General features: G+C 59.1%; 11 protein-coding genes across 12 annotated transcripts; 4 read left to right on the top strand and 7 right to left on the bottom strand.

Moving 5' to 3' along the window:
* The first annotated feature begins 1268 nt into the window (after positions 1–1268).
* Positions 1269–2444, top strand: SDRG_00116 (serine/threonine protein kinase). Its single transcript, XM_008605580.1, has one exon. The coding sequence runs from the start codon at positions 1290–1292 to the stop codon at positions 2322–2324; it is 1035 nt and encodes a 344-aa protein (XP_008603802.1). The 5' UTR covers positions 1269–1289; the 3' UTR covers positions 2325–2444.
* Positions 2445–3104: 660 nt separating this feature from the next.
* SDRG_00115 (CAMK/CAMKL protein kinase) lies at positions 3105–4170 on the top strand. The gene has a single exon (XM_008605579.1). It carries the CDS (start codon positions 3112–3114, stop codon positions 4042–4044), a length of 933 nt encoding a protein of 310 aa, XP_008603801.1. The 5' UTR covers positions 3105–3111; the 3' UTR covers positions 4045–4170.
* Positions 4171–5514: 1344 nt separating this feature from the next.
* On the bottom strand, positions 5515–7161 carry SDRG_00114 (hypothetical protein). The gene is made up of 3 exons (XM_008605578.1): positions 6602–7161; positions 6206–6550; positions 5515–6157 (listed from the first exon to the last, which is right to left on the bottom strand). Exons 1-3 carry the CDS (start codon positions 7118–7120, stop codon positions 5675–5677), a joined length of 1347 nt encoding a protein of 448 aa, XP_008603800.1. The 5' UTR covers positions 7121–7161; the 3' UTR covers positions 5515–5674.
* A 34-nt stretch (positions 7162–7195) lies between these two features.
* SDRG_00113 (hypothetical protein) lies at positions 7196–8614 on the bottom strand. Its single transcript, XM_008605577.1, has 3 exons — positions 8407–8614; positions 8079–8355; positions 7196–8027 (listed from the first exon to the last, which is right to left on the bottom strand). The coding sequence occupies exons 1-3, from the start codon at positions 8600–8602 to the stop codon at positions 7244–7246; spliced, it is 1257 nt and encodes a 418-aa protein (XP_008603799.1). The 5' UTR covers positions 8603–8614; the 3' UTR covers positions 7196–7243.
* A 27-nt stretch (positions 8615–8641) lies between these two features.
* SDRG_00112 (hypothetical protein) lies at positions 8642–10270 on the bottom strand. Its single transcript, XM_008605576.1, has one exon. The coding sequence runs from the start codon at positions 10252–10254 to the stop codon at positions 8842–8844; it is 1413 nt and encodes a 470-aa protein (XP_008603798.1). The 5' UTR covers positions 10255–10270; the 3' UTR covers positions 8642–8841.
* Positions 10271–12014: 1744 nt separating this feature from the next.
* Positions 12015–13278, bottom strand: SDRG_00111 (hypothetical protein; the record flags this gene model as incomplete). Its single annotated transcript, XM_008605575.1, has 4 exons — positions 13008–13278; positions 12785–12957; positions 12610–12740; positions 12015–12564 (listed from the first exon to the last, which is right to left on the bottom strand). The coding sequence occupies exons 1-4, from the start codon at positions 13264–13266 to the stop codon at positions 12015–12017; spliced, it is 1113 nt and encodes a 370-aa protein (XP_008603797.1). The 5' UTR covers positions 13267–13278.
* An 828-nt stretch (positions 13279–14106) lies between these two features.
* SDRG_00110 (hypothetical protein) lies at positions 14107–14721 on the bottom strand (the record flags this gene model as incomplete). The annotated part of the gene is made up of 1 exon (XM_008605574.1): positions 14107–14721. The coding sequence occupies one exon, from the start codon at positions 14719–14721 to the stop codon at positions 14107–14109; it is 615 nt and encodes a 204-aa protein (XP_008603796.1).
* A 415-nt stretch (positions 14722–15136) lies between these two features.
* Positions 15137–17601, bottom strand: SDRG_00109 (TKL protein kinase). The gene is made up of 6 exons (XM_008605573.1): positions 17258–17601; positions 17107–17211; positions 16851–17060; positions 16746–16805; positions 16627–16695; positions 15137–16578 (listed from the first exon to the last, which is right to left on the bottom strand). Exons 1-6 carry the CDS (start codon positions 17527–17529, stop codon positions 15213–15215), a joined length of 2082 nt encoding a protein of 693 aa, XP_008603795.1. The 5' UTR covers positions 17530–17601; the 3' UTR covers positions 15137–15212.
* A 719-nt stretch (positions 17602–18320) lies between these two features.
* SDRG_00108 (serine/threonine protein kinase) lies at positions 18321–20469 on the bottom strand. Its single transcript, XM_008605572.1, has 2 exons — positions 19707–20469; positions 18321–19657 (listed from the first exon to the last, which is right to left on the bottom strand). The coding sequence occupies exon 2, from the start codon at positions 19537–19539 to the stop codon at positions 18436–18438; it is 1104 nt and encodes a 367-aa protein (XP_008603794.1). The 5' UTR covers positions 19540–19657; positions 19707–20469; the 3' UTR covers positions 18321–18435.
* SDRG_00107 lies at positions 19631–22451 on the top strand. 2 transcript variants are annotated; one of them, XM_008605571.1, is made up of 5 exons: positions 19631–20951; positions 21001–21072; positions 21117–21494; positions 21548–22066; positions 22117–22451. In XM_008605571.1, the coding sequence occupies exons 1-5, from the start codon at positions 20526–20528 to the stop codon at positions 22417–22419; spliced, it is 1698 nt and encodes a 565-aa protein (XP_008603793.1). In that variant the 5' UTR covers positions 19631–20525; the 3' UTR covers positions 22420–22451. The 2 variants fall into 2 exon arrangements, with proteins under 2 accessions (XP_008603793.1, XP_008603792.1); XM_008605570.1 differs by having other exon boundaries at positions 19953–20951; positions 21539–22066.
* Positions 22452–22629: 178 nt separating this feature from the next.
* Positions 22630–25508, top strand: SDRG_00106 (hypothetical protein; the record flags this gene model as incomplete). The annotated part of the gene is made up of 11 exons (XM_008605569.1): positions 22630–22695; positions 22747–23164; positions 23212–23295; positions 23339–23722; positions 23767–24684; positions 24736–24789; positions 24831–25031; positions 25075–25206; positions 25249–25364; positions 25404–25415; positions 25478–25508. Exons 1-11 carry the CDS (start codon positions 22637–22639, stop codon positions 25506–25508), a joined length of 2409 nt encoding a protein of 802 aa, XP_008603791.1. The 5' UTR covers positions 22630–22636.
* Positions 25509–25552: the final 44 nt, after the last annotated feature.

Below are 25552 nucleotides of genomic sequence, written 5' to 3'. Positions count from 1 at the left end.
TGTGCACCTCACCAAGGAGATCTAGTGCGCAGGCTACAATTTAGTCGGCCGGCGAGGCCATGCCACTTGGGTAGTTTATCTACCCGTACACGAAGAGGACCTCGACATTCCCAACACTCGAAATGAAACTAGGCTACGATTTTACATACCGGTCTAGTAAGCGACGGATTTGGTCCAGCAGCCTAGTCGGACAGAAGCTTCTTCGCGCTCGACCCTCAAGAGATTGTTGAAACCGACAGCGCACCATACATTTTCTTTCTTCGTCCTCGAGAAGAAGCGTGCGGCAGACAGCACGCGACTTCGTTCGTTGCCAGTTACGACGCCTATGGACGACATGAGATTGTGAATTTTTGAGATTGCACTGCAAGCTCGTCATTCCGCTTGCCACGTCATGAGCGTGAAACCGTCGCCGTGTCTTTCCAGCCATACGTTCCGTCCTTCTTCATCGCTTTGGCCTTGACGACAACAAATGCACACAACTACAGCAGTCGTAGGCAGCTTTGATGATTCAAGTGGTTGTGTTGACAACCTCTCCGAGCTCTGGTTGTATGGATGCATTTGAATCCAGTAAAATGGCACCGGCTGCTTGGGTTCTGGGCGAATTCCAGGCTGCGGTTGTGCGCCATACAAACTCCAAAGGGAATCCTCCGAGCACGACCAACATTTTCCGAGATACGATTCGTCCCACTCTGCGGTTTGGCGCCAAGACTGGTCCTTCTGCCGTTCCCGCCAGTCTGTTCCGATGCTTCTGCCGACCAGACGCGGCGCTTCGAAAAATGCCACACACGAGAACGCGCCTAGCGCCATATGCAGACACTGTGCCAAAGCGTGCTACATGATCACGGAGCGCGCTTGAATCTAGCTCGAGCAGCCATCAACAATCGGATCTTATTTTTGTATTTCGCGCCTTTTTATACAAATCTCCAATCTCTTCAAATCTTTCGATAAAAAAGACCGCGCCACGTGAACTTTCGGCCACAGTCGCATTGAAGTCGGCTTGGACTGTCTCCGGATTGGTGAAAGCATTGGGACGTGTGTTCTGATTGGCTATACTCCGAGTGTCTCGTGCAACATCCAATCAAAGTCGTCGCATGACGATCCACGCGGCACCTCGCTGTTGCCAATCCACGGGCGAGCGAAACGAGGTGGGCACGTTTCATTGGCTAAAAATTGCTGTGCACCATACGATTGGATAAAAGAAAATTCACACAGAGTGATGGTCCTGGATTGGAGATTGTCAACCTGCTTCGACGGGCGCATTCTTCAAGTTTCCATCTACCACGACCAGCATGGACCGATACACGATCGACCGCGTGCTAGCGCCCGCACTGTACGGTGACGTCGTCTTGGCTCGCGACGCCGTCACCGGCGACCGCGTGGCCATCAAGCGCATGAAGCTCGAGGCCGCGCGCCGCCAAACGATGCTCGTCGGGCAACGCCCCATCTCGGAAGACATTCTCTTTGAGAAGCACGTCAACCGCGCGCTGAGCGCCGATGGCGGCCACACCAACGTGCTGCGCATGCGCGACGACTTTACGCAGGACGGCTACGAGCACTTTGTACTCGACTTTTGCGCTGGCGGCGAGCTCTACGACGTCGTGAGCAACGCGCCGGGCCAGCGCCTTGCGCTCCCGACCGCGACCGCCTTCTTTCGGCAGATTGTCCGCGGCGTGGCCTTTATGCACAGCCGCGGTTTTGCCCATCGCGACCTCTCGCTCGAGAACGTCCTCGTCGACGGAACCGGCATTTGCCACATTTGCGACTTTGGCCTCGCGGCGAGCCTACCGAGCTTGCGCAAGGAAGCGGTCGGAAAGACGTTCTACATGGCGCCCGAGGTGCTCGCGGGCCAGTCGTACGACCCGGCCAAAGCCGACATGTGGTCGCTTGGCATTATGCTCTTCATCATGCTCGCGGGTATCCCGCCCGTCGAAGTGGCCGCCGAGTCGGACAGCCGCTTCCGCGTCATTCGCGCCAAGGGCGTCGTCAAGCTTCTCGAGCTCTGGAAGATGACACACTTCTTTGATGCGGACGCGCTGGACCTGCTGGGGCAGCTGCTGCACCCGGACGCTACTGCGCGGCTCTCGCTCGACGCCCTCCTCCACCACGCCTTTGTGGTCGATCCCTCCGAGGCTATTCTGCACATTGCCGACATCAAGATCACAACAGGCGACGACCACAAGATTGCTTCCGACGCCTCGACCAAGCGCGTGGGTCTTGCGTCGGCAGTCATGCACCGCTTCAAGACCATCCGCCGCCCGTCGTCGCGCAAGATCACAGCCGCGCCATTGGCATCGATCGCAGACGTGCCGACCGCGCTGAAATGAGGCACTGTCGTGCACTGGCGTCTTCTGCATGTGCTCGTCTTTGCGCGTTTGTGACCACTGTATTTACCCGTATTTTACTTATTTAACAAAAAACTTAGTTTTCCATGGAACCAGCACCACTCATGTACACTTTGTCACTCGCTTTTGCTCCGTGGCTAGAGCATATTTAGCAGGAAACGCATGCGAATAGAAGATACGGTTGGATTCACTGCAACCAAAATGCGTTGCATCCGGCCTTGTGACTCACCGTGCGTCGATCCTCCGAGCCAGTCGACATGCAGTTGCAGGACCCTCTGCGCTTCAACGCGAAGCTACCGGTGACTTCAACGCTTGGGATCATGGAGCCAGCATCCAGCATCCGTTCGTCGCTGCGCTGGCGTGAGTCACCGTTGACCTTTCGACAAGGCGACTGCGTAGACGCGCATGTACCGTTTGGCGTTAATATCCCCTCAATATGCTCCGATATTTCCTTTGCAGCACACTAGAAAAGGAGGTTGCGTGTTAGTCACCCTCGCTGGTGCATTGAAGTACGTGGCAATGACGCGCAGCGCGCCCGAGGGTTGCACGACGAACGCCATGGTGTGCAATGCTGTAGCGTTACAGTTGCCACAGTCAGTACTTGCTACCGTCGAGAATCTTTCCAATCGCGTTGTGATTGGCTGACGAAAAAATATCAAGTACTTATTGAGTGAATCGTGGCGGGAACCTCGCGCCAAGTGGTGGTGTTCGTGTCTGGACCTCAACGGATGCTCCGGTTCTTGCGGCCCATTCTTCGACTTACCATTCGATGGACGCGTACACGCTGGTCGAGAAGGTCGCCGACGCCATTTACGGCCAAGTGCTCCTCTGCAAGGAGAATGCGACCGGGCGCCTCGTTGTGATCAAGCAAACCAACCTCGCTGCGATGCGCGCCAAGCGCGCGTGCACGACGCAGCGAAAGGTGGCCGAAGACGGCGAGATGGAGAAGACCGTGTACACAGCACTCTCGGCGCGGGGCGGCCACACCAACGTCCTCTCGCTCCTCGACTCGTTTGACAACGAGACGCATTCGCACTTAGTGTTTGACCACTGCAAGTTTGGCGAGCTGTACAACGTGCTCGTCGACGCCCCGGAGAGCCGCTTTGGCCTCCGTGACGCGCAGGCGTATTTTCGACAAATCGTGCGCGGCGTGAGCTTCCTCCACGCATCTGGGTATGCGCACCGCGATCTCTCGCTCGAGAACGTTCTGGTGGACGCCAAGAAGCAGTGCCGCGTCATGGACTTTGGCCTCGCCGTGCCGATTGCGCCGACGCGGCACGAGTGCGTCGGGAAGCTCTTCTACATGGCGCCCGAAGTCTACCAAGGCGTCGCGTACCAGCCGCTCCTCGCCGACATGTGGTCGCTCGGCATTCTGCTCTACATCATGCTCACGGGCGCCCCACCGATCGAGAGCACATCGGTCGACGACGAGCGCTACCGCGTGTTGCACACGAGCGGCATTCGCGCGTTGGTCAAGGTGTGGCATCTCGGAGGCTACTTCTCGCCCGACGCGTTGGACGTTGTCGATGGGCTCCTCCAAGTAAACCCCGTGAAGCGCATGACGACGCACTCGCTCTTGCACCACCCGTTTCTGCAAAAGGAGCTCGACGCCAGAGAACATACCAAGGCGACGTCCGGGCTCAGCCTCGAAACCCTGCTCGCGATGCTCAACTTACGCCACCCCGACATGTACAAGCGATAAGATCGCACCTTATTTAACTCGATGAGACGAAATTGCCTATCAACAAACGCCCTTATTTACTTTGGCCTCGAGAGCGAGTGGCGTCCGGTACAACTACGTCGCAGAGACGAGGAGACTCGGCCACGGCCAGCAGTTTAAGACTATAACCCGACGTTGTTATCGAGGTCAAACCACGACTTGATCTCGGCAGGACACTTGAGGGTTTTTGGTGCCCGTCAAATTGAGTCGACAACGAGTGAACCCTTGGCGACGATTGGCGTTGATATTGAGCGCGGTTGCCGAGTTGGTCGTGGCCCAGTTGTGCGATAGCAACACGAGAAATGCCTTGTGCCGTCGATTTCTGGCCCGCCTGTCCGACACGTGCTTTCGTGTACCGTTGACACGACTGGCACCCACTCGAGTGGGATCAAGCGGCTCACAACAATGCCTTTGGAGCTGCAAGTCCAAGATTCGGCGCGGCTTTAGCGTCGTGGCTCGATCGAGTGGAGTGTAGAGTTGGCCTCGACTGGCATCGTGAGAAAGACTTGCGCATGCGCTTGGGATATGGCGTGGAAGACCGCAGTACTCAACACGCCACTGCCACCGATCAACGCCCAGCGAGTCCAGCTCCGACTTCATGTGCCGGGTGAGCGTGGGTGCCGTCCGAATCAACTCGTCGAGCTCACCATCGACCCGAGCTCGCTTGAAACCCTCGTCATGCGTTGGCGACGCACGGCGTTTGGACGGCGTCGGAGCCGCCGCGGCGCTACCGAGCGGTGCAGGCCGGGTGGCGGCAGACGATGCAAGGACCGTTGAGTTGCGAGCGTCCGTCGCTGAGACGGCGTCCAAAGGTCGCTTTTGGGAGGAGGTACAAAGACTGCGCCACGGCTTGAGCGGCTGCCTCCCACGTCATCACGCAAACAAAATATATTGACGTGTTGCGTCGATGTTCGCACGACCGTTGGGCGGGACGTAGCCACGATGGTGTGTCGTCCAGTGGGCAATGTCTCGTCCCAGCAAGTCAACTCGGACGTCAGCACACCGTTCACGCCTTGACCTCGTCGTAGCAACCGATCACAAGCGGGCGGGCTGGTAGAACCCGCTTCTACAATATTATGTAAATGCCAGGCTTTGGCAATGGGCGCGAAGCAGGTCGAGCAGGCGCGATCTTCCGGATGCACGTATTTATCCGAAGGGAGTCGAGTCAGCTGCGCGCCTAACTCTGCATCTCGCACTGCCATCAGCGCACGCTCTTCATCGCTGCTGTCGTCGCCCAAGTCATCAAGGGACGCCTCTTGACTGTCATTCTCGCTCGAACTCGACAGCTGCGTCTCGTGCGCGTCGCGGGGCGCACTTTCGACACGCTGTCGGTGCGCTCGCAACTGCAAATCGGAGCCCGCGACGCCATAACTCTGTAGCAGTCCATAGGTTTTTATCTTTGAGGACCCTAACGCCGCCTTGTCGAGGCAACCAAACAACGAATGAAAGCGTTCTTGCGAAGCTACGATTCATTTGTTTGTATTCACGACCACGTGAAATCGAGGCCATCTTGTGCACGTGCGGTGGGTACCTCAGCGACACCGGCACTCAGGAACGTTGACCCGCCGAATCGACCAACTTGAAATTTTCCAGGCGGTGTGCATCCGAGAAGCTACGGCCGACGGCGCCAGCGGTGCCAGCACAGGATGCCCAAGCAGAGAGCGAAGCCAACACTTAGCGCGACACTAGTCGTAGCGCTCGAGGGCGTGGTGAGAGCGGGCAGACATGTCTGAACGCCAATGTCGGTCGTACTTGGCGCCGACTGCGCCAAAGTCGCCTTTTCAAGCGTGTGGCGTTGTGGCTGCGCCAATCGTTGCACACTGTTCTTGTTGCCGAGGTGGCTCTCGTCTCCCGCCGCGCCACGTATGCACTTGGCGCGCTGCACAAACTGCAATGTCGCAAGTGTTTCAGTGACGTGGCGTGCGTCCGACGAGATCGTTGCGACAATGGTCGTCTTGGCGGTGAGCGCGTCCCGCAGCAGGAACGTGAGCTTTGAGTCGCGGTAGGGTATATGCCGATGCGTCCCGTTCGAGACATCGACGAGCGCGGTGATGACGTTGGCGAGGCACGACAGCGACTTGTTGATTTGCGTTGCCTACAATCCCTGAGACGACGACGTTTTCGAGTCATTTTGTATCAAAACCTCGTGGACGCTTGCGCCGGTGTGGGTCTCGGAGCCCGCGAGATCGACACAGTACAAGACGCTCTGGAAGCAGGCCTGCGTGAGCGTCATCTGAAGGATCGCGTGGGACCGAGAGCTGTCGCGGTTCATGGCCGTGCTGCCGACCCGGCGGTGCTTGGCGCCGAGCTGCAGCAGCGCATTTGCCTCGGCGCTCGAGCGCACGGTCCGCGACACGAGGTCTTGCACAAAAACGGTACCCAGCTGGGTGTCTTCCCGCACGCACTTGGCGCGACTGTGCGCATTATCGAGGAGGTCGTGGACCTTGTCGCCGTAGATTTCAAAGTACGAGACGTTGTACACAGCGTCCTACGCCAGCCAAACCATTTAACCGACAAGCCACCAAGAGATATCGCTGACCGGTGCTTTTGTCAGCAGCGCCTGCAAGACCCGGGCGAGGAGCCCGCGGTCGGGGCCCTCGACCGCGCCGAGCATCGTATACGTCTTGCCAGACCCGGTTTGACCGTACGTGAAGAGACTGCTGTTGCTGCCAGCGAGAAGGCGGTCGACAACCGGACGACCCACTGCGTCAAAGACATCGTCTTGGGTGGCGGTAGCGTCCAAGATCCCATCGATGAGAAACGCGCGCTTCTCGCCTGTGGCTCGAGCTACTTCGATGGACACACCGTCCTTGGTTGTTGTTTGTGTGCAGGCGAGAATTGGGGCGGAGGAGGACGACGGGCGCAGTCGTACAAATGTCGAGACGATGTCGTGGTCGGCAAGCACACTACTCTCGGTTGGGGGGCATGACCGCACCTTTCGGAGTGGTTTCTCAGGGCTCGTCGACGGACTTGGATGGGACCGCCGACGCACGACGGGGGAGCGTCGGCGCCGCGGGCGACAGTCGTCGTCTCGCTTGGTTACGCGGGGCGCCACCATCTCGAGATGATGTTCCAGCGCTCGATGCCGTTGGCTCGCTGCCACAGTTGGCAGTTGAAACGTTGGATGCACGCATTTTCGCACATTCGCAAGTTGATAGATTGATGTTATTGGCAAGGCAAATTACATGGTGAGCGTCTCGCATGAACGCATCCTCTCAGCCATCTCGCGCATGGACGCTGACGACACGACGCCGTCGGTCGTTGGGTAGCAATACTGCACTGTGACGCGAATGGGAGACGCAATATCACGTTCAATGGTTCGGCCGGTGAGGCTCGGGAAGGCGCCGACGGCGACGCCCACCGTTGCGTCCGAAGAAGGACCAGTAGCGTAGTACACCGGACTTGGGGCGTAGCTCGCAGCAATGGCGTTCGGAAGAGCCATTGACGGCGGTGCGACCGTCAGAGGTGCTTCAATGCGCCGTGGCGAATCATACGTCGGGCTCGGTTCAGTTGGGACAAAGGCTGAAGTCGTTGGCACTGTAGGTGGCACATAGGCTGGCAAAGTTGGGACGTAGGCTGGAGCTGTTGGGACATTCGATGGGGTAGCAGGGTCGACCAGAGACATACTGGGGGAGTACGCGGGGGTTGTCGGGTGGTATTGGGGGGCCGCAGGATCGCATTGTGGAAGGCATGGCCAATAGTCGGGCTGACGGGGTCCAAGCTCGGGCAACGTCGGACTTTGTGGTGCTGGCCAATCTCGCCGGTTCTGCGGCCCGTCGGGTAGAAATGGGTTGAAAAAGGGGGTGCGACGTGCCGTTGCGCCGGACTGCAACGTCTTTGTCTCCGTGATTGGTATTTGGACGATCGTCACAACCGGGCGAAGCTTGGGGTTGGTCACCAGCGTACGCCGCGTGCCGTGGTCGTTGACATAGAGCGCCGACTCTCCGCGCTGCACGACATGTGCACTACGGAATTGCTACGTTTGCTCTTGCAGAGACAGCCAGCAGATTCAGTACCTTGTGCCTTCTTCGGTGCAGAGCAGGACGAGCTCGGCAGTGGCGTCAGTTCGAAGACCGACGTGGAAGCACGTGGCCCGGCCGTCGACCACCGGCAGCATGCATGTCTGCGTACGCACAATGACGCGGTCGTCCTCTCTGTCGAGAAGCACGCTCGTCTTGAGTGAGGTGTACTTTGAAATATCCTGCAAGTACGTCGCGAGCGGCAGCGTGGTCAAGGGCGCGGCCGCCTCGTTGCCGACGGTCACGACAACGTCGCGTGTCCGGTGGCAATGCACTAGGAGATGGGCTATGTCATCTGCACCGATTCGAACACATGCAACTGTACTAGTATCGTCAAGGCGCTTGAGGACCGGCAGCTTTTGTGTGCCCACAACGAGCGTCGCGAGCGGGGTCGAAGCGGCGACCACTGCGTCCCACGAGCCGCTTTCGAAGCGGAGCCCGCACGCTGCCGCGTTAGCTTGCGCCTCGGCCTCTTCGACGAGCTGCATCACGCGTGTCGACACGACGCTGTACTTGGTCATGTGTGCAGCACGTGGCAATTTGAAAATGACACATTTTGTCATGTTTGCACCACGACCGTCATTTTGCACTTATGTCTTTTCAGAGACTCAATAACCTCTTTTACCTCTGCGTAAAACTGTGTAATTCAATAGAACCGGCGGTTGACTTGATGACGTGGCAGCACGCAAACAAAACAAAGCCATGGAGACAACAACAGCCGTGATATATTGCACAGAAGACTTGACATTGGGGTTGCACACTAGTAGTGGTAGTAGGTCGTGTTGGTGAAGACGACTTGTTGGAACTCGGCCGGGCAGAGCGGGAAGAGGATCTTCGGGTCCGCCGTCTCGGGCGCGAACAAGTCCTTGCCCGTTTGAATCGAGACGTACACGCCGAGGAAGACAGCGATGAGGATGCACACGAACGCAAAGATCTTTTCCGGCCACTTGATCGACGGCCAGAAGGTCTTCAGGTAAAAGAGCATCGGGAGGATCATGTTGACGAGCGCCGACGCCGACGCTCCGACAAAGTCGACGAGCGCGTTCAGATGGTCCTTCCAGATGACGGCAATGACGACACAGACGGCAATGAGCGCCGTGCGCACGAGCGAAGCCTTAAAGTACGACCCGGGGGCCTTGTACGCGTTGACTTCTTCGCGCGGACCGGCGTCGACGACCGCACCAAAGGTCGCGCTCTCCACGTCGTCGTCGAGCGCCGGCGTCTGCACTTCCTTCTCGAGCACCATGTCACGGTCCTTGTGCAACCCGAGCACGAGGCGCTCGAGGATCTGGAAGACCGGGAAGAAGATGACGGCGAATGCGATCGTAATGTGAAACTGCATGAAGAGGAACGCGAGCACGACATAGCCGCGCGAGGCCGAGAAGCCGAGCTTCGAGCCCGATATCGCAAACAACAGGTTGTTGGGTGTTTGGCAGCCGGCCGAAAAGACGCCGAGAAGCGCCACAGTAAAGAAGAAGAAGGTGATGATGCCCTGCGCGACAAGCGAGATGCGCGGCATGCGCTCTGGCCGCGTGTGCTCGTGCGTCAGCGACGGGATGATCATGCACGCGCCATACGCAAAGGCGAGGTTGCCAAAAACGGTCGTGACGCTCGTAAAATTAATGTCCGGCGACGGCGGCGAAATGCCAGTCGGGTTGACGTCCTCCATGTTGGTGATGAGGAGCGCGAGCGCAATACCATCGGCGAGGACGGTCGCGAGGCCGCCGGCGAGGGCCATGCCCGCGCCTTCCTTCATCGTTGGCACGAGGCAGACTGGAAGAAGCGTGATGGCCATGAGGATCAGCCACGTCGTTTGGGAAAACGACATGGGAAAGAGCGTCGTGAGCAGCGTACCGCCGAGCACGAGGTACACGATCGGGTACATGGCGCAGAGAAGGCACTGGAAAATCAGCGAAAAATACTTGCCAACGCGGCCAAAGCACCAGTCGCCAAGGTCGCCGAGCGTCAGAATGGACTTGGGCGCGACGACGAGCACCTTGCAGAGACACCACGTCGCGTACGTGTTGATGATCGCCATCAAGATGAAGGCGATTGTGGCCGCGAAATAGCCGGCGCGGGCGTAGTTGCCGGCGAGGCCGAGACTACCGACGCCGAGGCAGCAGCAGACAAGCGACACGACAATCTTCATGTCTTCTAGTGTAAGGAATGCCATGCTTGGTGTCGATGGCCAATTCGAAAATGAAAAACTGCAACCGAGGCGAAGGCGGTTGCCATTTGGTTGGGCCTGCACCCGTTTGGCGTCGCTATGGAACCACGTGGCGCGATGTGCGGTCGTCGCGGGCACTTGTTTCGAATGGGTTACGAAGTTTCTTTGGCGCCGCCACCTCTGTTTCTGGCCAAGTGCAACGATCGAAAGGCGCACTTCAAGCTACGATAAGCGACCTTGGAACACCCCTTTGACTCTGACAGGAAGCCAGCGATGCGTGCGGTACTGTAGCTATCGTATTTTCCATTTTGAGCGCGCGCCACTGCTGCCGGACGGGTAAAGGGTCGACCTGTAAATGGGTTGGCACGAACCCGCTGGTTGCCGTAGTTGCCGAAACGTGATGGGCGTTGGGAGGCATTGGGTTGCGTCGTTGATGTTTGGCGGCCACCGAGGTGATCGCCACCACTGCGGTGGTTCGCAGCATCTGATAAGGGCACGTGAACGCACTTCAACTTTTGCAATTGAAAATGCAGCAGCCAAGGACCTCGCCACAGCTCTACGACTATGGAGAAGCGTGGCATGTCAAGAAGGACGCTTAGTAGAAACGGACACGCTGCTCACCTTTGCTGCGAGCTCTGAGCTGCGTTCGTCGTCGGCGCATATAAGTATCTTTGGCATAGAGGTGTTGCACACAAGGCAAATCCATACGGTGACCACTGAGACTGTGGTCCGCGTACGCTCGCAGGTTTTTACATCTGGTTGACGTTGTTCGGGGCAGGCGTAGACACACACAGCAGGCAGCTCTTCTCTCGTTCGACGTCGTCGTCTGGGTGCTGCTTCATCGTGGAGGATCGAGTGTGCTTTCAAGATGCAGAAATCACGTTCCGTTTCGAGTCGAGTCAATCTGGTCGGCGCCAGAAGCAAGTCGGAGGCACATATTTCGCACTCTGAGTATGACGTGGCAAACGCGCTTGAGTGGTTACCCAGAGTATCTTCCGTACGTGACGATGGTGGCCATCGCGGCCCCACCAAGACGCTCCAAGGATTCCTGGTCTGTTTATGGAACCTTGGGCGCTCGTCTGCAGAGTCCCTCGACTGTTAAATCACTTTTTTACGCAAAGTACATATACGAAGCACAGTCAGCGGAGAGTATCCTGGACGCGCTGCTGTGTTGAGAAAGCTGCAGGGATACGCCGAGTGCAACGAGGCAAGCCTTTGCACCTACCTTTCTCTTGTGTCGCGACTCAGCGTCAAAACCGCAAGGGACATCAGCTGGCGCTAGGGCTGAGGGTTCGCCCTTCGGGCGGCTTCCGTGACGCAAACAGCACATCGACGAGTGCCTTTCATCAACTTTGTATGACTGGCTCGGACCGGAGCAATCGCGATGGAACGCGAAGGACTGACGCCTACGAGCTTTGTCAATGGACACGGTGCAGAGCCGCTACCGCGCCATTTGTCTCGGCTGCCTATTTGGCGCACTGGGTAGTATCCCTCGAAGCGCTTGGAGGTACACCAACTCGCTGGCAGTATACTAGTACTGTCACTACTACAATGCACGGTACAATATGTATAGCCACTCGATGGTGCATTTGGAATTCATCTGAAAATTTGAAAGTTGGTGTTTCGGCTTCTCCGTTCAGCAGCGAGCGTTGGATTTGGCCTCACGCACCCCTGTAATTCTACAGCCTTGAATTTTCGCTATCGAGGGTTGAACCCATTGCATAATGTAGACGATTTGCGCATTCAAAACGAGTCTACGCTAGCAACTAGTAGTCACTGCCGCCACCAAAGAACGAGCCGCCTTTGCACACAAGGGAGCCCCACCACGTAGCGTTGGCCTTGACTTGCTCCATGCGGTCGCAGAGACGCTCGACGATCTCGCGCGTCACGACGCCGTTGCTCGTCGCTTGGTAGAACTGGATCGTCACGCGAATCGGGTACCGCGCGTCGCGGGTCACCTTGCTGAACTGGCTCAGCTTTGGGAACGGCCCGAGGGCGTCGCCGAGGCTCACCATGGCCTCTTCCACGTCGGGCCGCTCGAACGTCGACTCAAAACTACCCAATTCGCACTCTTCTTCTTCACAGTGGTAGCACGCCAAGTTGCTGTACTGGCGACGCGGCGGAGGCGGCTTTTGCTGGAGCGGAATTTGAACGATCATGACGTAGTTGCACGCCTCTTCGCGCGCCGTCATGGCGCCTTTCGATGTGACGCCCCGCTTGGCGCGGTGTGTCGACAAGCGCTCGGCCACAAACGTGTGCTTTTGACCCTGCTCATTGCTGTACAAGATCGCGTCGCGCTCCGTCATGACTTGAGCACTACTCGATCTACATCTGCAAACCGAAAATTGTGTCGCGTTGTACCTTGTGCCGGCGGCCGTGCACACCAAGACGAGCACGGCCGGGTCGTTCGCAGTCGACTGGTAGTTGTACAAGCCAACGTGGAACGCAGTGGTCTCATTCTCGATGGGCAAAAAGCTGGCTTGCGTGCTCACCTAATATGCCGTGGGCGATACATCAGCATGTACACTGTTATTACCACTGCGTGGTCGTCGTGGGCAGGCGCAAACAAGCTGTGCTCGAGCTCTGTGTACTTGGTGATGTTTTCGAGGTACTCTTGGAGCGAAATCGTGCTTCGGGGCGCGCTACTGTACGGCGACTCATTCCCGACCGTGACAAAGATCTTGCTGGTCGATATGCTCATGATCGGGTCTATACATTTGAAAAGTACCATGAGGAGCGTTGTGGAGGACGTTGTCTACCTGCAAAGTTGGGCACGCGGAGGACCGGCATGCGCGTCTTCTCGACGATGAGCGTCATGTCGGAGATGCAGGGGCCCCAGCAGCTGTTTTTACTGCGGGCGCAGTCTTCCCACGTCACGTTCATGAAGCTGAGACCGACGCTTTGGGCCCACGCTTGCGCCTGCGCGTCATGCACCATGCGAGCCACGCGCGCCTTCGCAGAGCGCGCGTCGTCGTCCTCGGAATACATGGAATCGTTGAAAAGCGTCGAGAGGCTCATGGTGGACGAGGTAGCGCAATCGAAAATGACCCTTGGCCGCTTTTGAATAACCCTCTTGGACGGACGCTGGGCCACGATCTTGCACAGCAGAATGAATGTATGGCTTCATGCATGAATAAGTGATGGTCGATCGCATCGTCGGTGGTTGTTGGCCCAATGCCTGTCGATCGATCTGTGCTTTTTCACGTGATACTCGTAGCTAGTTGGCTCGCCAGTCAGCTCGATGGGTGGATAGATCAAGATTTAATCGCACGTGCTAGCTCTCAGCCAAAAGCATTTGGCGCCAACGAATCGGTGGTGGTGTATCTTCCGGATATCATCCGGATGACTAGCATCGCCACGACGCTTCCTTTGAGTGTGGCAAGGACGCGCCTGGTGATTATTGGCGGTGACTGCATCTTGCTGCAGCACGCCAAACGTAGTTCCCGCATTTAAGAAGCCCGCCTGTTGAACTGGCGACATTAAACAAACCCGTAGATCGTTTGGTGTGCTGATGTAGCACTGCTTCCACGTGCAACCAAACCACGGATCCTTCCTCCGAGCCCGACGACTGAAGTACCTAGTGGTACACGTATTCTAGCGACGACCGACAGGGTCATGTGCTGCCGGTGGGCGACCTCGAGCTCGCAAGCCGTCATGGCTGCCGACGTTCCAACACATTGAGATCTTATCGCAGAGTACTAAACTTAGTGTACTAGTACCTGAGTCTTATTTTGGTCGAGCCTTTCGTAGAAACGACGCGTTCAACATCCCCATTTCGTGAATCACTCGATGAATCCGTCCGATCATGGTTTACGCGTCGTTGCAGCACTTACACGTTGGACTAGACTACTGACGAGCCTATCGGGGGGCCTTTGGCTTCATGCTGACGCCGCGGACGACGTTGACCGTCTCCGCCTTGATCGCCTTCGACTTTGTCTGGAGCGATTCGGTCTTGACCGGCTTCGTCTTGAACGCCTCGAGCTTGACCGACTGGGTGCGCGGCTGGCCAGAAACCTTGGCGGTTTTCGGGCTTCGTTTCTTGCGAGCCTTGGTCGTGCGTTGCGTTGAGAGCATCCCGCCGGGACGCGAAATCGAGCGGGTGCGAGGCCGGCCGGGAGTCACCGCGTACACAGACCCGCTGCGCGTCGCGGCAATATCGGCGCTGTGGGGTGTCGTGCACCGGACCGGTCGGGCGTTGACGACGGTGACGCGTGCCACCTCGCGCTGGCGGCGGCGGCGCACCTTGTCCGCGATCCACTTGTAGCGGATCTGAAGCTCGTACGGCGTCTTGTCTAGGTCGGGCGCAAGCATCGTCGCGATTCTGGCCCAGTCAAGACGACTGCCGGGCCGCGTGGACCGTTGGAACTCGCCGACGGCACCCAGGAGCGAGCGGAGGTCGCGCATCAGCCAGCCCGCCGGCGTGGACGGGAGCAAATCCACCTCCGCGAAGCAGTCGAGGACCGAGACGTTCATGCACGCTTATTTTGCAACTGGGCCGCGACAACGAGCGCTTGGCACCCTCGTCCCACCCGCCACGATCATGCGAACCACCGGATCGCGCCGGGTCCCAGCTCTGCCGACACCAATGCTTTCTCGCCCGCTGGCACGCGCGTGTCCAAGGCTGCGGGCTTGCGCATCGGCGCGAATAATTCTAGAGCACATCGCCAAGGTCGACCCCGCATCTCCTTGCCCCGGTGCTCGATCTATCAAGGTTTCAAGCCATTGGTCACGATCGAGTGGACGATCGTCTGTGCTTCGATCGTCATTGCTGTGGCGAGGTCGTTACGATGTTTCCCCGCCTCAACCGCACCCTCAAGTCGCCTCTCGCAATAAGATCGCAGCTGCGACGAAGCGATGCGGACGGCTGCATATGTATAGCCTTCGAGAAGCAAGTAGCTGCCCAACAAGGACCAACACAACCAGTGGGTGCTGGGATATATATAAGATTGTCATCGCGTCCCTAGTTAGTTCGACTCGAGGAGATCCGCGAGGCTCGCAGCGACCTTGTTGGCGTCCGGGCGCAGGGCCGGGTCGGCTTGCATGCAGTGGTTGGCGAGTCGGCGCAGCTTCTCAGGGCATGTGGCCGAAAACTTGGGCCGGAGCTGGCCCACAGCGACGCGCTGCACAATGACGCGCTCATCTAGATTGATGTCGCTGTACGGCACGTCGTGCGTGTCGAGCTCCGAGAGGAGCACGCCAAACGAGTAAATGTCGGCCTTTTCACTGTAGTCGTCGTTGAGCAGCACCTCGGGCGCGATCCAGCGCGCTGTCCCGACGTTGGACGTCATGGTTTCCTGGTACGACCGGAGGCGCGACTCGCCAAAGTCGCAGATCTTGGCGCCTTTCTGCGAGTCGACAAGGATATTCCGGGCCTTGATGTCGCGATGAATGAGCGGCGGGTTCTTCCCGTGCAAGTACGCCAAGCCCTTCGCGACGTGAAGTGCATACGTGCCCTTGTAGCTCGTCCAATCAAAGGTCGGCGACGGCTTCTTCTTCATGAGCATCTCGCGCAGATCCCCGAGGTCCATGTACTCGAGGACGACCGCGATTTCGTTGACCCGGTCGGTCACGACGCCAATCAGCTGGATGATGTGGGCGTGGCGCAGCGTCAAGAGCAAGTTCGCTTCCGCCACGAGGTTGCAGAGGGCCTCTTGGCGGTCGGTGTCCGGCGCAGTTTGCACCATCTTCTTGACCGCGACCACATCGCCGGCGTAGCTCGCGAGCCATACGACACCCTTTGCACCTTTTCCGAGCGTCCGCGTGTACACCATGTCGTTCTCGTCGAGCGTCGCGATCGCTGGGTTGAGCGCTGACTGGAGCACGATCGACGACCGCTGGTGCGTCTGGTTGCTCCGCGTCTGCAGCAGTAGGTCCTTGTAGACAGGCGAGTTGTTGCTCATGACGTTGTTGCTGCTGCCACGACCGCGCACGAGCGTCTTGCCGGGGTTGGTCGACGCCGACGACCCGCGCAGATCCACGTCCGTGGGCTGTCGCCGCCGGCTGCCGGGCAGCGGGTACGACGGTTCGAAATCGTTGAACGTTGTCTCGGGCACAGCGGATGCGGCCCGGCGCTTGCGGTACCAGAAGAAGCCGCCGATGGCAGCGAGCAGCACGGCCACGCCCGCCACGATACCGACGATGAGCCCGGTCGACGAGGACGAGGAGGCGCCGACGACGCAGATGCTGTTGCCTGACGTCGTTGTTGTCTGGAGCCCGGACGACGACGGGCAGCTGCCTGTGACGGCCGGGAGCTTGAGCGTCGCGATGCCATTGAGAACTGCAAACTGCTCTTTGGAGACCGCCCCCGAGAGCGGGTTGCCATCAAGGTTCCTACACCAGGACGGTGATTAGGGGTCGTGTCGACAGGTCGTCGCGTACAGGCTGGCGAGGCCCGAGAGGCTGTAGACCGCACTCGGAATGGTCGTGAATTGATTGTTGGAGAGATCGCTACGTCAAATTATGTCGTGAGCAAGTGCGTCCAGATTCGACGGAAGTACAGAGCTTGGAGGTTCTTGAGCTGCAATTCAAAGGTCGAGAGCGCGTTGCGACTCAGGTCCCTAGCGCCAGATATGAAGAGCGTGCAATAAGCTGTCGGTGGGTACAAGTTTTTGAGATTGGCGAGCTTCTCGTACGGCGACGAGCCAATAGCGGGCAGCTTCTCGAGCTTGTTGTTGGGGAGGGCGAGGACCGCGAGCGACGACGACAGCGCCCACGCAGGGACCGCTGTGAGCTGGCAGTTTGCTATGGTCACGTCCGTCACGGTTGCCGGCACGGTCGGGTACGAGCTCATGAGGTTGAGGCCATCGAGCGCGCTATGCACACGTCGTCATGAGCCTTCGTCGCGTTGCGCCAACGTACATTGCCGAGACGGAGCTTCCCAAGAAGGCAGTGTCCCAGGACGAGATGATCTTGAGCGGATTGCCGCCCACGCCGGCGTTCGGGCCACCGCTGACCTTGACCGTGCTACAGGTGTGGTGACGTTGGTGCTGGCAGGCGACTGCGACCGTACCTCACGCTGCTCGGAACGGTGTAGTTCTTGATGAGCCCGAGGGGCCCGTAGCCGCCATTGTCGGTGGTCTTTGGGTCGTTCTTGTACGTAAACTGCCACACGCCGTTCGAGATGGCGCTCGGGTAGCACTGGTATGGGCAGTCGCCGGCCGGCGTGACGCAGACGCCGCCACGCACGGGCGCGCACGTCGACGCTGTCGAGTAGCGCAGGCAGGGTACGCCCGCGTCGCAGGCCGCGCAGGTCGTCATGACGTTGTCGGACGCGCAGGACATGCTCAAGCTGGCGCTGGCTCTGGTCTCGAAAAATGATGATGGGTCGGCTGGCCCGTCTTTTGCGCGCTTGGCGGGAATATATTCCAATATATAACCAGTCCCATACATAAACACTATCAAATTGCCAATGTGAATATATATTGCCATGGAAATATTGAATATTCGAAGCACACGACCACTGGCGCCGCCTCGTCCGACGACACGCGCTCGACCTGGACCCTTGGAGATGCACGCATCGAAGCGAGGGTCGCTCGTCGACCGCTCAAGGACCAGCACCGACGTTGCTTGCCGGACGAGCGATTCATTCCGGTGTGGTTATGAATCCATGCTGAATCCATGACGTGGATATTTGTCGCCCACGTTGGTCACACGCGCGGGAATCAGGCTTCGTAACCGTCCATACTACGCAGTGTATGGATCCGTGGTCGCAACCTTGCACTGGTCTTCACATGCGCGTACCTCGCGGCGCTGGGCATGCGACTTGTCCAGACAGCGCGGCGAGGTCGTCCTTGTACGGGGCTTGCACGTAGCGACGTCTGATAGCGAGTGCTATTTTTCTCGAATTTAATTGAATTTATTGCAGTGGGTAATTGGGGTTTTTGTATAGGGCCGTTTGGACTTGCTGTCTCCATGCAGCTAGACGTGTCCAACGCCTGCATTCCCAGTGCAAGGACGGACCTGTGCAGTGCAATTGCAGCTGATCAACGCCCCGAGATTACGAAGGACGCAGCTTGCATGAAGCTACTTGGTCTATATCATACACTATTTCCGTTTCACACCGTGTGAACGACGTGGGATTTAATTTTTTGGTGTGCGTATCATGTGTGTTGGTGGGATGCGATGGAAAACACACGTTGTGGGAGCATAAAATAGTGAGTGTGTATAAATAGTGTGATATCCCGGTGCTCAGAACCAGCGCTGGAAGAGGCTGCGCCACTTGCCACCGCCGACCATCGGCTGCTTGAGCTTGGTTGCCACCTTCTTTGGCTTCTTGGCCTTGCCGCGGCTCTGCATCGGCGGCGGCGGCGGGACCTCCGGGCGGTCCATCGTGTCAAGGTACCGCTTGACCTGCGCGATGGTCGCGCGCTTGCTTGGATGCACGAGGAGCATCGACTGGAGGAGGTCGAGGATCGCATGCGAGATGAGGTGTTCCATGTGCCACATGCCCACGATGGCCTCGACGCCATATTCGTGCAGAATCGTGAACCGCCGATCGCTGTCGCTCGGCACGTCGACAAGGGGCACGCCCGAGAGCATGATGAAGAGCATCATGCCAAGCGACCACACGTCGGCGAGCGCCGGGTCGTAGACGTCGCCCGCGTGCACTTCGGGCGCCATGTAGTTGAGCTTCCCGACCGTCTCGGTGGCCACGCCCGGCAGCGGCACGGCGAGGCCAAAGTCGCAGACCTTGCACACATTGTCTTTGGTCAAGAGAACGTTCTCGAGCGAGAGGTCGCGGTGCGCGTAGCCATGGCGGTGCATGTGGTGCACGCCGGCTACGATCTGGCGAAAGTAGTGCAAGGCGCGGAGCTCGCTGAAGCGACCGCCCTTGGCGTGCTTGAGCGCGTCAAAGAGCTCGCCGTTCGCGCAGTACTCGAAGACAAAGTGTTGGAAGCCGTCGACCTCAAAGTGGTCGTCCATGGCCACGAGGTTGCGGTGGCGGTGCTTCTGCAGCACGAGGTTGACGTGCTTCTCGGCCTCGATCTCGTCGCGCACGCTCATCTCGTCGAGGTCGTCGAGGTCCGACGGCCGCGTGCCCGAGATGGAGAGGTCGACGCGCTTGACCGCGGCGCGCCCACCTTTCTCGTTGCGACAGAGCAGCACTTGGCCGTACAGCGCCTTGGCAATCACGCCTTCGACAAAGTAATTCGACTTGGTCATCTCAAGGCAACTTGCTCTTTGACGCTCGGCGTCGATGGCCGACCGATCACGCGTCCCACTGTTGTGCACTGCCTTGATCTGAGGCGCAAAATTCCACCGTGGGACCGCCACCCAGAACACTGACCTCATCAGGTCGCATCAACGACGAAGACGACCTCCTTCTCCTTCTCTGGTTCTCCGACGGTGCGACCGACGGCTGCGATATTTGACCAGGCACCGCGGTCGCCGCACGCGCGGGTGGCGCGAGCTGGCGGTGCGTGAGGTTGGCATCGCCAAGGTGGTCGAAGGCAACGCACCTGGTTGCAGTGGACTGTGACTGGCCACTAGCACCCACGCGCTGGGCTCAGCAGCTGACGACACGCCGCAACGACAGAGTACATGATGATGATGATGGCTGCGAACATGGCCATGGCACGCGCCCATTGACGGTCGTCATGTCTTCGCCGACGTTGTGGGTGCCATGTCGCTGCCGTAATCGTGTTGGCGTGATGCGCTCGCCGAGGGTCATCGCCATGCAGTGTGCAGCTGGAAGAAGCCTCGCGACGTCCACTGCGGACAGAGAAGAAGAAAAAAGCAACACGTTCGAAAAGGCTCGACCAGATGGCGCCACCACGTCATCCTGGTCGCCACCGTGGTCGGCTACATAGTGGATGCGAGGAAGGGGCACTGCGGATGGCGTCGTGCGTCCGACGCTACCAAGGTGCTCTGCTGCCTCGTGGACGCACGCCATCGCCTTGTACTACGAGCGCTTGTCCTTCAACGACGCTGGCGCAGAGACACGATCGTCGGGCCAGTCGTCGGGCCAGCGCGTGCCGCATCCGCCCACATAATATCTGCTCTGCACCGTCTCGGTCCCTCACGAGATCGATGGGCACGCGACGCGAACGAGCTAGAAAGGCCAGCTAAAACTCGCACTTTGGCGGCTAACGACTACACACAGCCGCCAGAGTTGCGCTGCCTGCGAGCCGTCGATGCGCATCGAGCGAGATGCTGCTTGGAGCGTGGTGATGCCTGAGCGCCGGAGAACGGGCAGGCGGAGACCTTGAGCGGTTGGGCGCGTTAGCTATAAATACGCTTTGCACGATCGAAGGGCGTGGCGAACGTCCATTTCTGCAATGGCCGACGCGCTGCCGACGGAGACGACGCCGATGGGCCGGCGGGCGTCGTACTCACCGAGCCACGTGCTGTCGCCCGCGCGGCGCCACCGCCGGTCCATGTCCACCGACAGCAGCGACTCGGGCGTCTTGGACGCGCCGTCGAGCGCCGACAACATCCGCGCATTTGTCCGCATCCAGCCCACGACCGACGACGCCCCAAGCTGCGTCGAGGTAGCCGTCGACGCAACGGTGCTGAGTGTGTCCAAGGCCAACGGAAGTGACGTCAAGGCATTCACTGTCGACGGCGTCGTCCAGGCCAGTGCATCGCAGGCCGACGTGTACGAGGCTGTGGGCGCCGCCTTTGTGGCCCATGCGCTCGCCGGCTACAATGGCTGCCTCTTTGCATACGGCCAAACTGGCTCGGGCAAGACGTACACGATGGAGGTGCGCGACCATGCGCGCCACGAGAAACATCGCTGACAGCGGTAACTAGGGCGAGAGCACGCACGGCGAGACCCGCGGCGTCGTGCCCCGTATCCTCGAGGCGCTCTTCGCCCAGCTCTCGGTACGCTGCCATGGCAGCAGCGCACGTGCGTACTCGGCTCGTAGGCGCCGTTCGAGTGTCGCTGCTCGTATCTCGAGATTTACAACGAGCGCATCTACGACCTCCTCGACGACGACGTCACGGTTGACGCCAAGCTCCTCCGGGAAGACAGCCAGCAAAACGTATTTGTCCAAGACTTGCTCGAACTTCCCGTGACGTCATCGAGCTCGGCGCTGCAGCTGCTGGCGCTCGGCGGTCGCAACCGCACCGTGGGCAGCACGGCTATGAACCGCGAGAGCTCGCGGTCGCACTCGGTATTTACGATCAAGCTCACGCAGACGACACGGGACGGCGCTCGCCTCAAATCGATCTTGCATCTCGTCGACCTCGCCGGCTCGGAAAAGCAGAGCCAGACCGGCGCGACCGGCGTGCGTCTCAAAGAGGTACGCATTCAAAGTTTCAAAGTATCAATCTTTCAAGTGGGTAGGCGTCGCAGATCAACAAGTCGCTCTCAGTGCTCGGCAACGTCATCACGGCGCTCGTCGATGTCTCGAGCGGCCGACGCCGGCACGTGCACTACCGCGACTCGAAGCTCACTTTCCTCTTACGGGACGCCCTTGGCGGCAACTCCAAGACGACAGTCGTCGCAACGATCTCTGCGCACGAGCGCTGGCTGCCCGAGACGGTCTCCACATTGCAGTTTGTGCAGCGCGTCAAGTACATCAAGAACCACGCGGTTCAATTCGAGGACGACGCGGCGCTGATCGCGCGTCTCGAGAAGCAAGTGGCGGCGCTCACGGCGCGCCTCGACGACCGCGTCGACGAGCCAGAAAAGGACGTCGAGCCTCCGGCCGTCGTAGCCGCGTACGAAGAACAGATCGCCGACCTTGAACGACAGCTCGCTGACGCGACCAAAGACAGTCGGTGGATCGAAGATCTGCACAAGCTCAAGCGCGAGGTGGCAGCGAAGGAAGCCATCATTACTGCCAAAGACAAGGAGATCTATGCCATCAAAGTCCGTCGAACCTGCTGCGTCTCCGTTTGATAAGCTCACGCCACGTGTAGGACACGCTTGGCAAGATCGTCCAGGACACGGAAATCATACTGGAGGAGCGCAATGCACTACTGGTCCAGGCAGCAGCCTTTGAAGCACAGAAGCGAGCGATGGACGCCGAGCTCGCCAAAGTCGCAAGAGCACTGATGGAGGCCCAGGACGCGTTGGACGGCAGAGAGAAGGCGTCGTTCACGCTGCAGGAGATCATTGCCGACCTTCAGACGCAGCTCGAGCACAAGACCAAGCCACGCCGCATGAGTCTCCGGCGCCTGTTTTCGACCAGAAAACCCGACAAACTTGCCAATATCATTTAACATTTAACGTTGGTCGATGGTATTCTGGTGCATCTCGCAGTTGTACACAATCTGCTATTATAGTTAAAAGGTATATACACCTTATTGTCTACGGCTAGTGTGGGTTGTGTGGACCGTTTCAACTTCGGATGCCTACTTCGAGCGTTACATTTCACATATAAATGCCAAGACGTTGTGCAACCGTCTGGCTTCGAACTTCGCCTCGACGATCGCACGCATGGCTCACTTGCGCAGTGGCATGGACGTAGCACCGCCATCGCCGCGATGGAAGGCCAAGTACGGTGCTTCGCTATGGCACTGCGAGGGCTCATGGGCTCTTCTCTGTAGCAAGCTCTTGTCGCCATCCCGCCTTCCCAAGCCCACCAGCGTCGTCGTCGTACCACGCGATCGCGTGCCCGCCCTCGCCAGCGACATTGAGCGCAAGCTCGAGCGCCAAGCGAGCTGTCTCGCCGACGCGCCGCCGCTCGGCGAGACCATTCGCTGCATGGTGCGCATTCGGCCGTCGGCGAGCGACCGGCGCTGCGTCGATGTCGACCTGCCAACGCAGTCGGTCAGCGTCAACATGCATATGCTCAAGACCGACCGGCGCCGGTATGCGGTCGACGGCGTCTTTCCCGAGGCAGCGACGCAAGAAGAGATCTTTCTCAAGGTGGGCCTGCCCGTCGTGGCGACTGTTCTCCTCGGCTTTCACGGCTGCGTCCTCGCGTACGGCCAAACGGGCTCGGGCAAAACGCACACCATGCAAGTACGCTACCAAGGATGTTGCATCTTTGCCGCATCGCCAAGACATAGGGCGACATGGACCCGAGTAGCGACGAGCGCGGCCTCATTCCGCGCGTTGTCCAGCAGCTTTTTGCGTCCCTCTCGGCGTCCCAGGTTCGTTCCTTGAGCTTGGGTCTTCTCTTCACGGCCATGGTAGACGCCCTTTACATGCCACTGCTCGTACTTTGAGATTTACAACGAGAAGATCTTCGACCTCCTCGACACGTCAGCGACCGAGCCCAAGGCCGTGCGAGAAGACAACACCGGAGTCTATGTCCAGGACATCCTCGAAAGCCACGTGACGACGCCCGAGGACGCGCTGCGCTTGCTACATCTTGGCACCAAGCAGCGCACCGTGGGCAGCACGGCCATGAACCGAGAGAGCTCGAGGTCGCACTCGGTGTTTACGCTTCATTTGACACAAACCCTTCCGACGGCCGACGGCCTTTCTGTCGTTCGGCGATCGCTACTGCACCTTGTCGATCTCGCGGGCTCAGAGAAGCAGAGTCACACGCGGGCGTTTGGGTTGCGTCTCAAAGAAGTAGGAGCTATAGTTTATGAACAACATTGTTTATTGATGATTAGGCGTCGCAGATCAACAAGTCGCTCTCGGTGCTCGGCAATGTCATCACGGCGCTTGTCGATGTCTCGCGCGGCGTCAAGCGCCATGTCAACTACCGTGACTCGAAGCTCACGTTCCTACTGCGGGACGCCCTTGGCGGCAACTCCAAGACGACGCTGCTCGCCACGATTGCGCCGGACGAAGCGTTTACCACCGAGACGCTCTCGACTTTGCAGTTTGTTCAGCGCGCCAAGTGCATCACGACCGCCGCCGTTGCCAACGAGGACACGGGCAACACATTGGCAGTGCTGCAGCGCGACCTCGCCGACGCGCGGTCGAAACTCGCGCGCCTCGACGCAGAGCACACGGCCACAGAGCGCGAGATGAGCTGCCGCCTCGACGCACTCTTGAGCGACAAGTTCGCGCTCAAGAGCGACAACGCACGGCTGCAACGGTCGGCCGCCGCGGCAAGCGAGGAGGTCGCGCGCTGGCGCCTCGCTTCCGAAGACAATGGACGCACTGCACACGAGACACATGACCCTTGCGAGACCGAGGGTAGCTCCAAGCAAGACGCGACCTGTCGCCTGCCCTTGGAAAACGAGCAGCTTCGGATGGCGCTTGAGGAAGCCGCGACCCACCGGGTATCGCTCGTTGCTGTAGCGCGCTCGGAGGCGCATGGACATGACGTTGTCGTATCGCAGCTCCAAGCCCGTCTCCAAGCACGTGATGTAGCGTACGAGGAGCTGGAGCGCGAGCTCGCGGCGGCGCGGCATCGTCTTGCATCCAGCGAGGCCACCGCAGCCGCCGAACGCGAGCGTCAAAACGACGCCTTGCGCGAGCAGACGGCGGCTGCGAGCGCACTGCACAACCAGCTACAGCTGCTGCAGTCACGGCCAAGTACGTGCCATCGCATTCAAGAAGAGAGCGTGCCCTTTGTTCCGGTACATCGAACCCTACCCACATTCGCACCCTAACCCTTGCTCCGATCGCAGAGCCCGCGGCGCCACCGCCGGTCCGAAAGCGACGTGTCGGAGGACATTCGCTTGGTACGGAGCATGTTTTCCGATGTGTGCTCAAGGTGGCGTAGGCGGTCACCTCGTTCAACGCCGCGTCGCGGCCATCGACGCTCGAGAACGCGGTGGCCGACCTCCAACTGCAGCACCAGCAGATGCTGCATTTATTGCAAAAGCTCGACAGTTTGCGCCAGTCCAAGAAGTTTCTCGAGCACGCACTGCAGAACGCGCTGGCGGACAACGCCGAGCTCATTGCCAGCGCCAACACCTTGCAGGTACGCGACGTCGCTCGTCGTTTCCGTCACAGTGGGATTGTAGAGAGAGCGGGACGCTGCCCGTGCGAGCACCGCCGCCGCAGAGCGTTACCGCTTGGAGCTTGAGCGCGACAAGACGCTGGCCCGAACGGCATCGGCCCCCGCCATCACGACGACCCTGCATGGGTTCTCCAAGGTGTGCACGTCGTGTCCACGGGTGGTTGATGGCAGCCTGTAGCTGGACGTTGCGGACCAAATCAAGACACTCGCAGCAGACAAGGTCGCGCTGAGTGCGCGTCTCAAGACGGCGTATGCCAAGGTGCAGTCGCTCGAAGAGTCGCTGCAGCAGCTACGGTACGCAATATATAAGAGAGTGCGCTCACAGACATGTAGAACGTCGGACCCGTGGGCGAGCGTACGACGCCCATTTGGCATCGACGTCCCCACCACCTCTGCCTGGCCTGTAGGTGTACACGCGTCTTGCGCAAGAGGTGTTGACTGTGGTTGCCGACAGTGGTGCCTCGTCCGCCCCATCAACAGTA

The sequence above is a fragment of the Saprolegnia diclina genome (genome assembly GCF_000281045.1).
Source record: "Saprolegnia diclina VS20 unplaced genomic scaffold supercont1.1, whole genome shotgun sequence".
Lineage (NCBI taxonomy): Eukaryota > Oomycota > Saprolegniomycetes > Saprolegniales > Saprolegniaceae > Saprolegnia > Saprolegnia diclina.
Note: the sequence above shows the minus strand (reverse complement) of the source record. Positions and strands in the feature narration are given on the sequence as shown.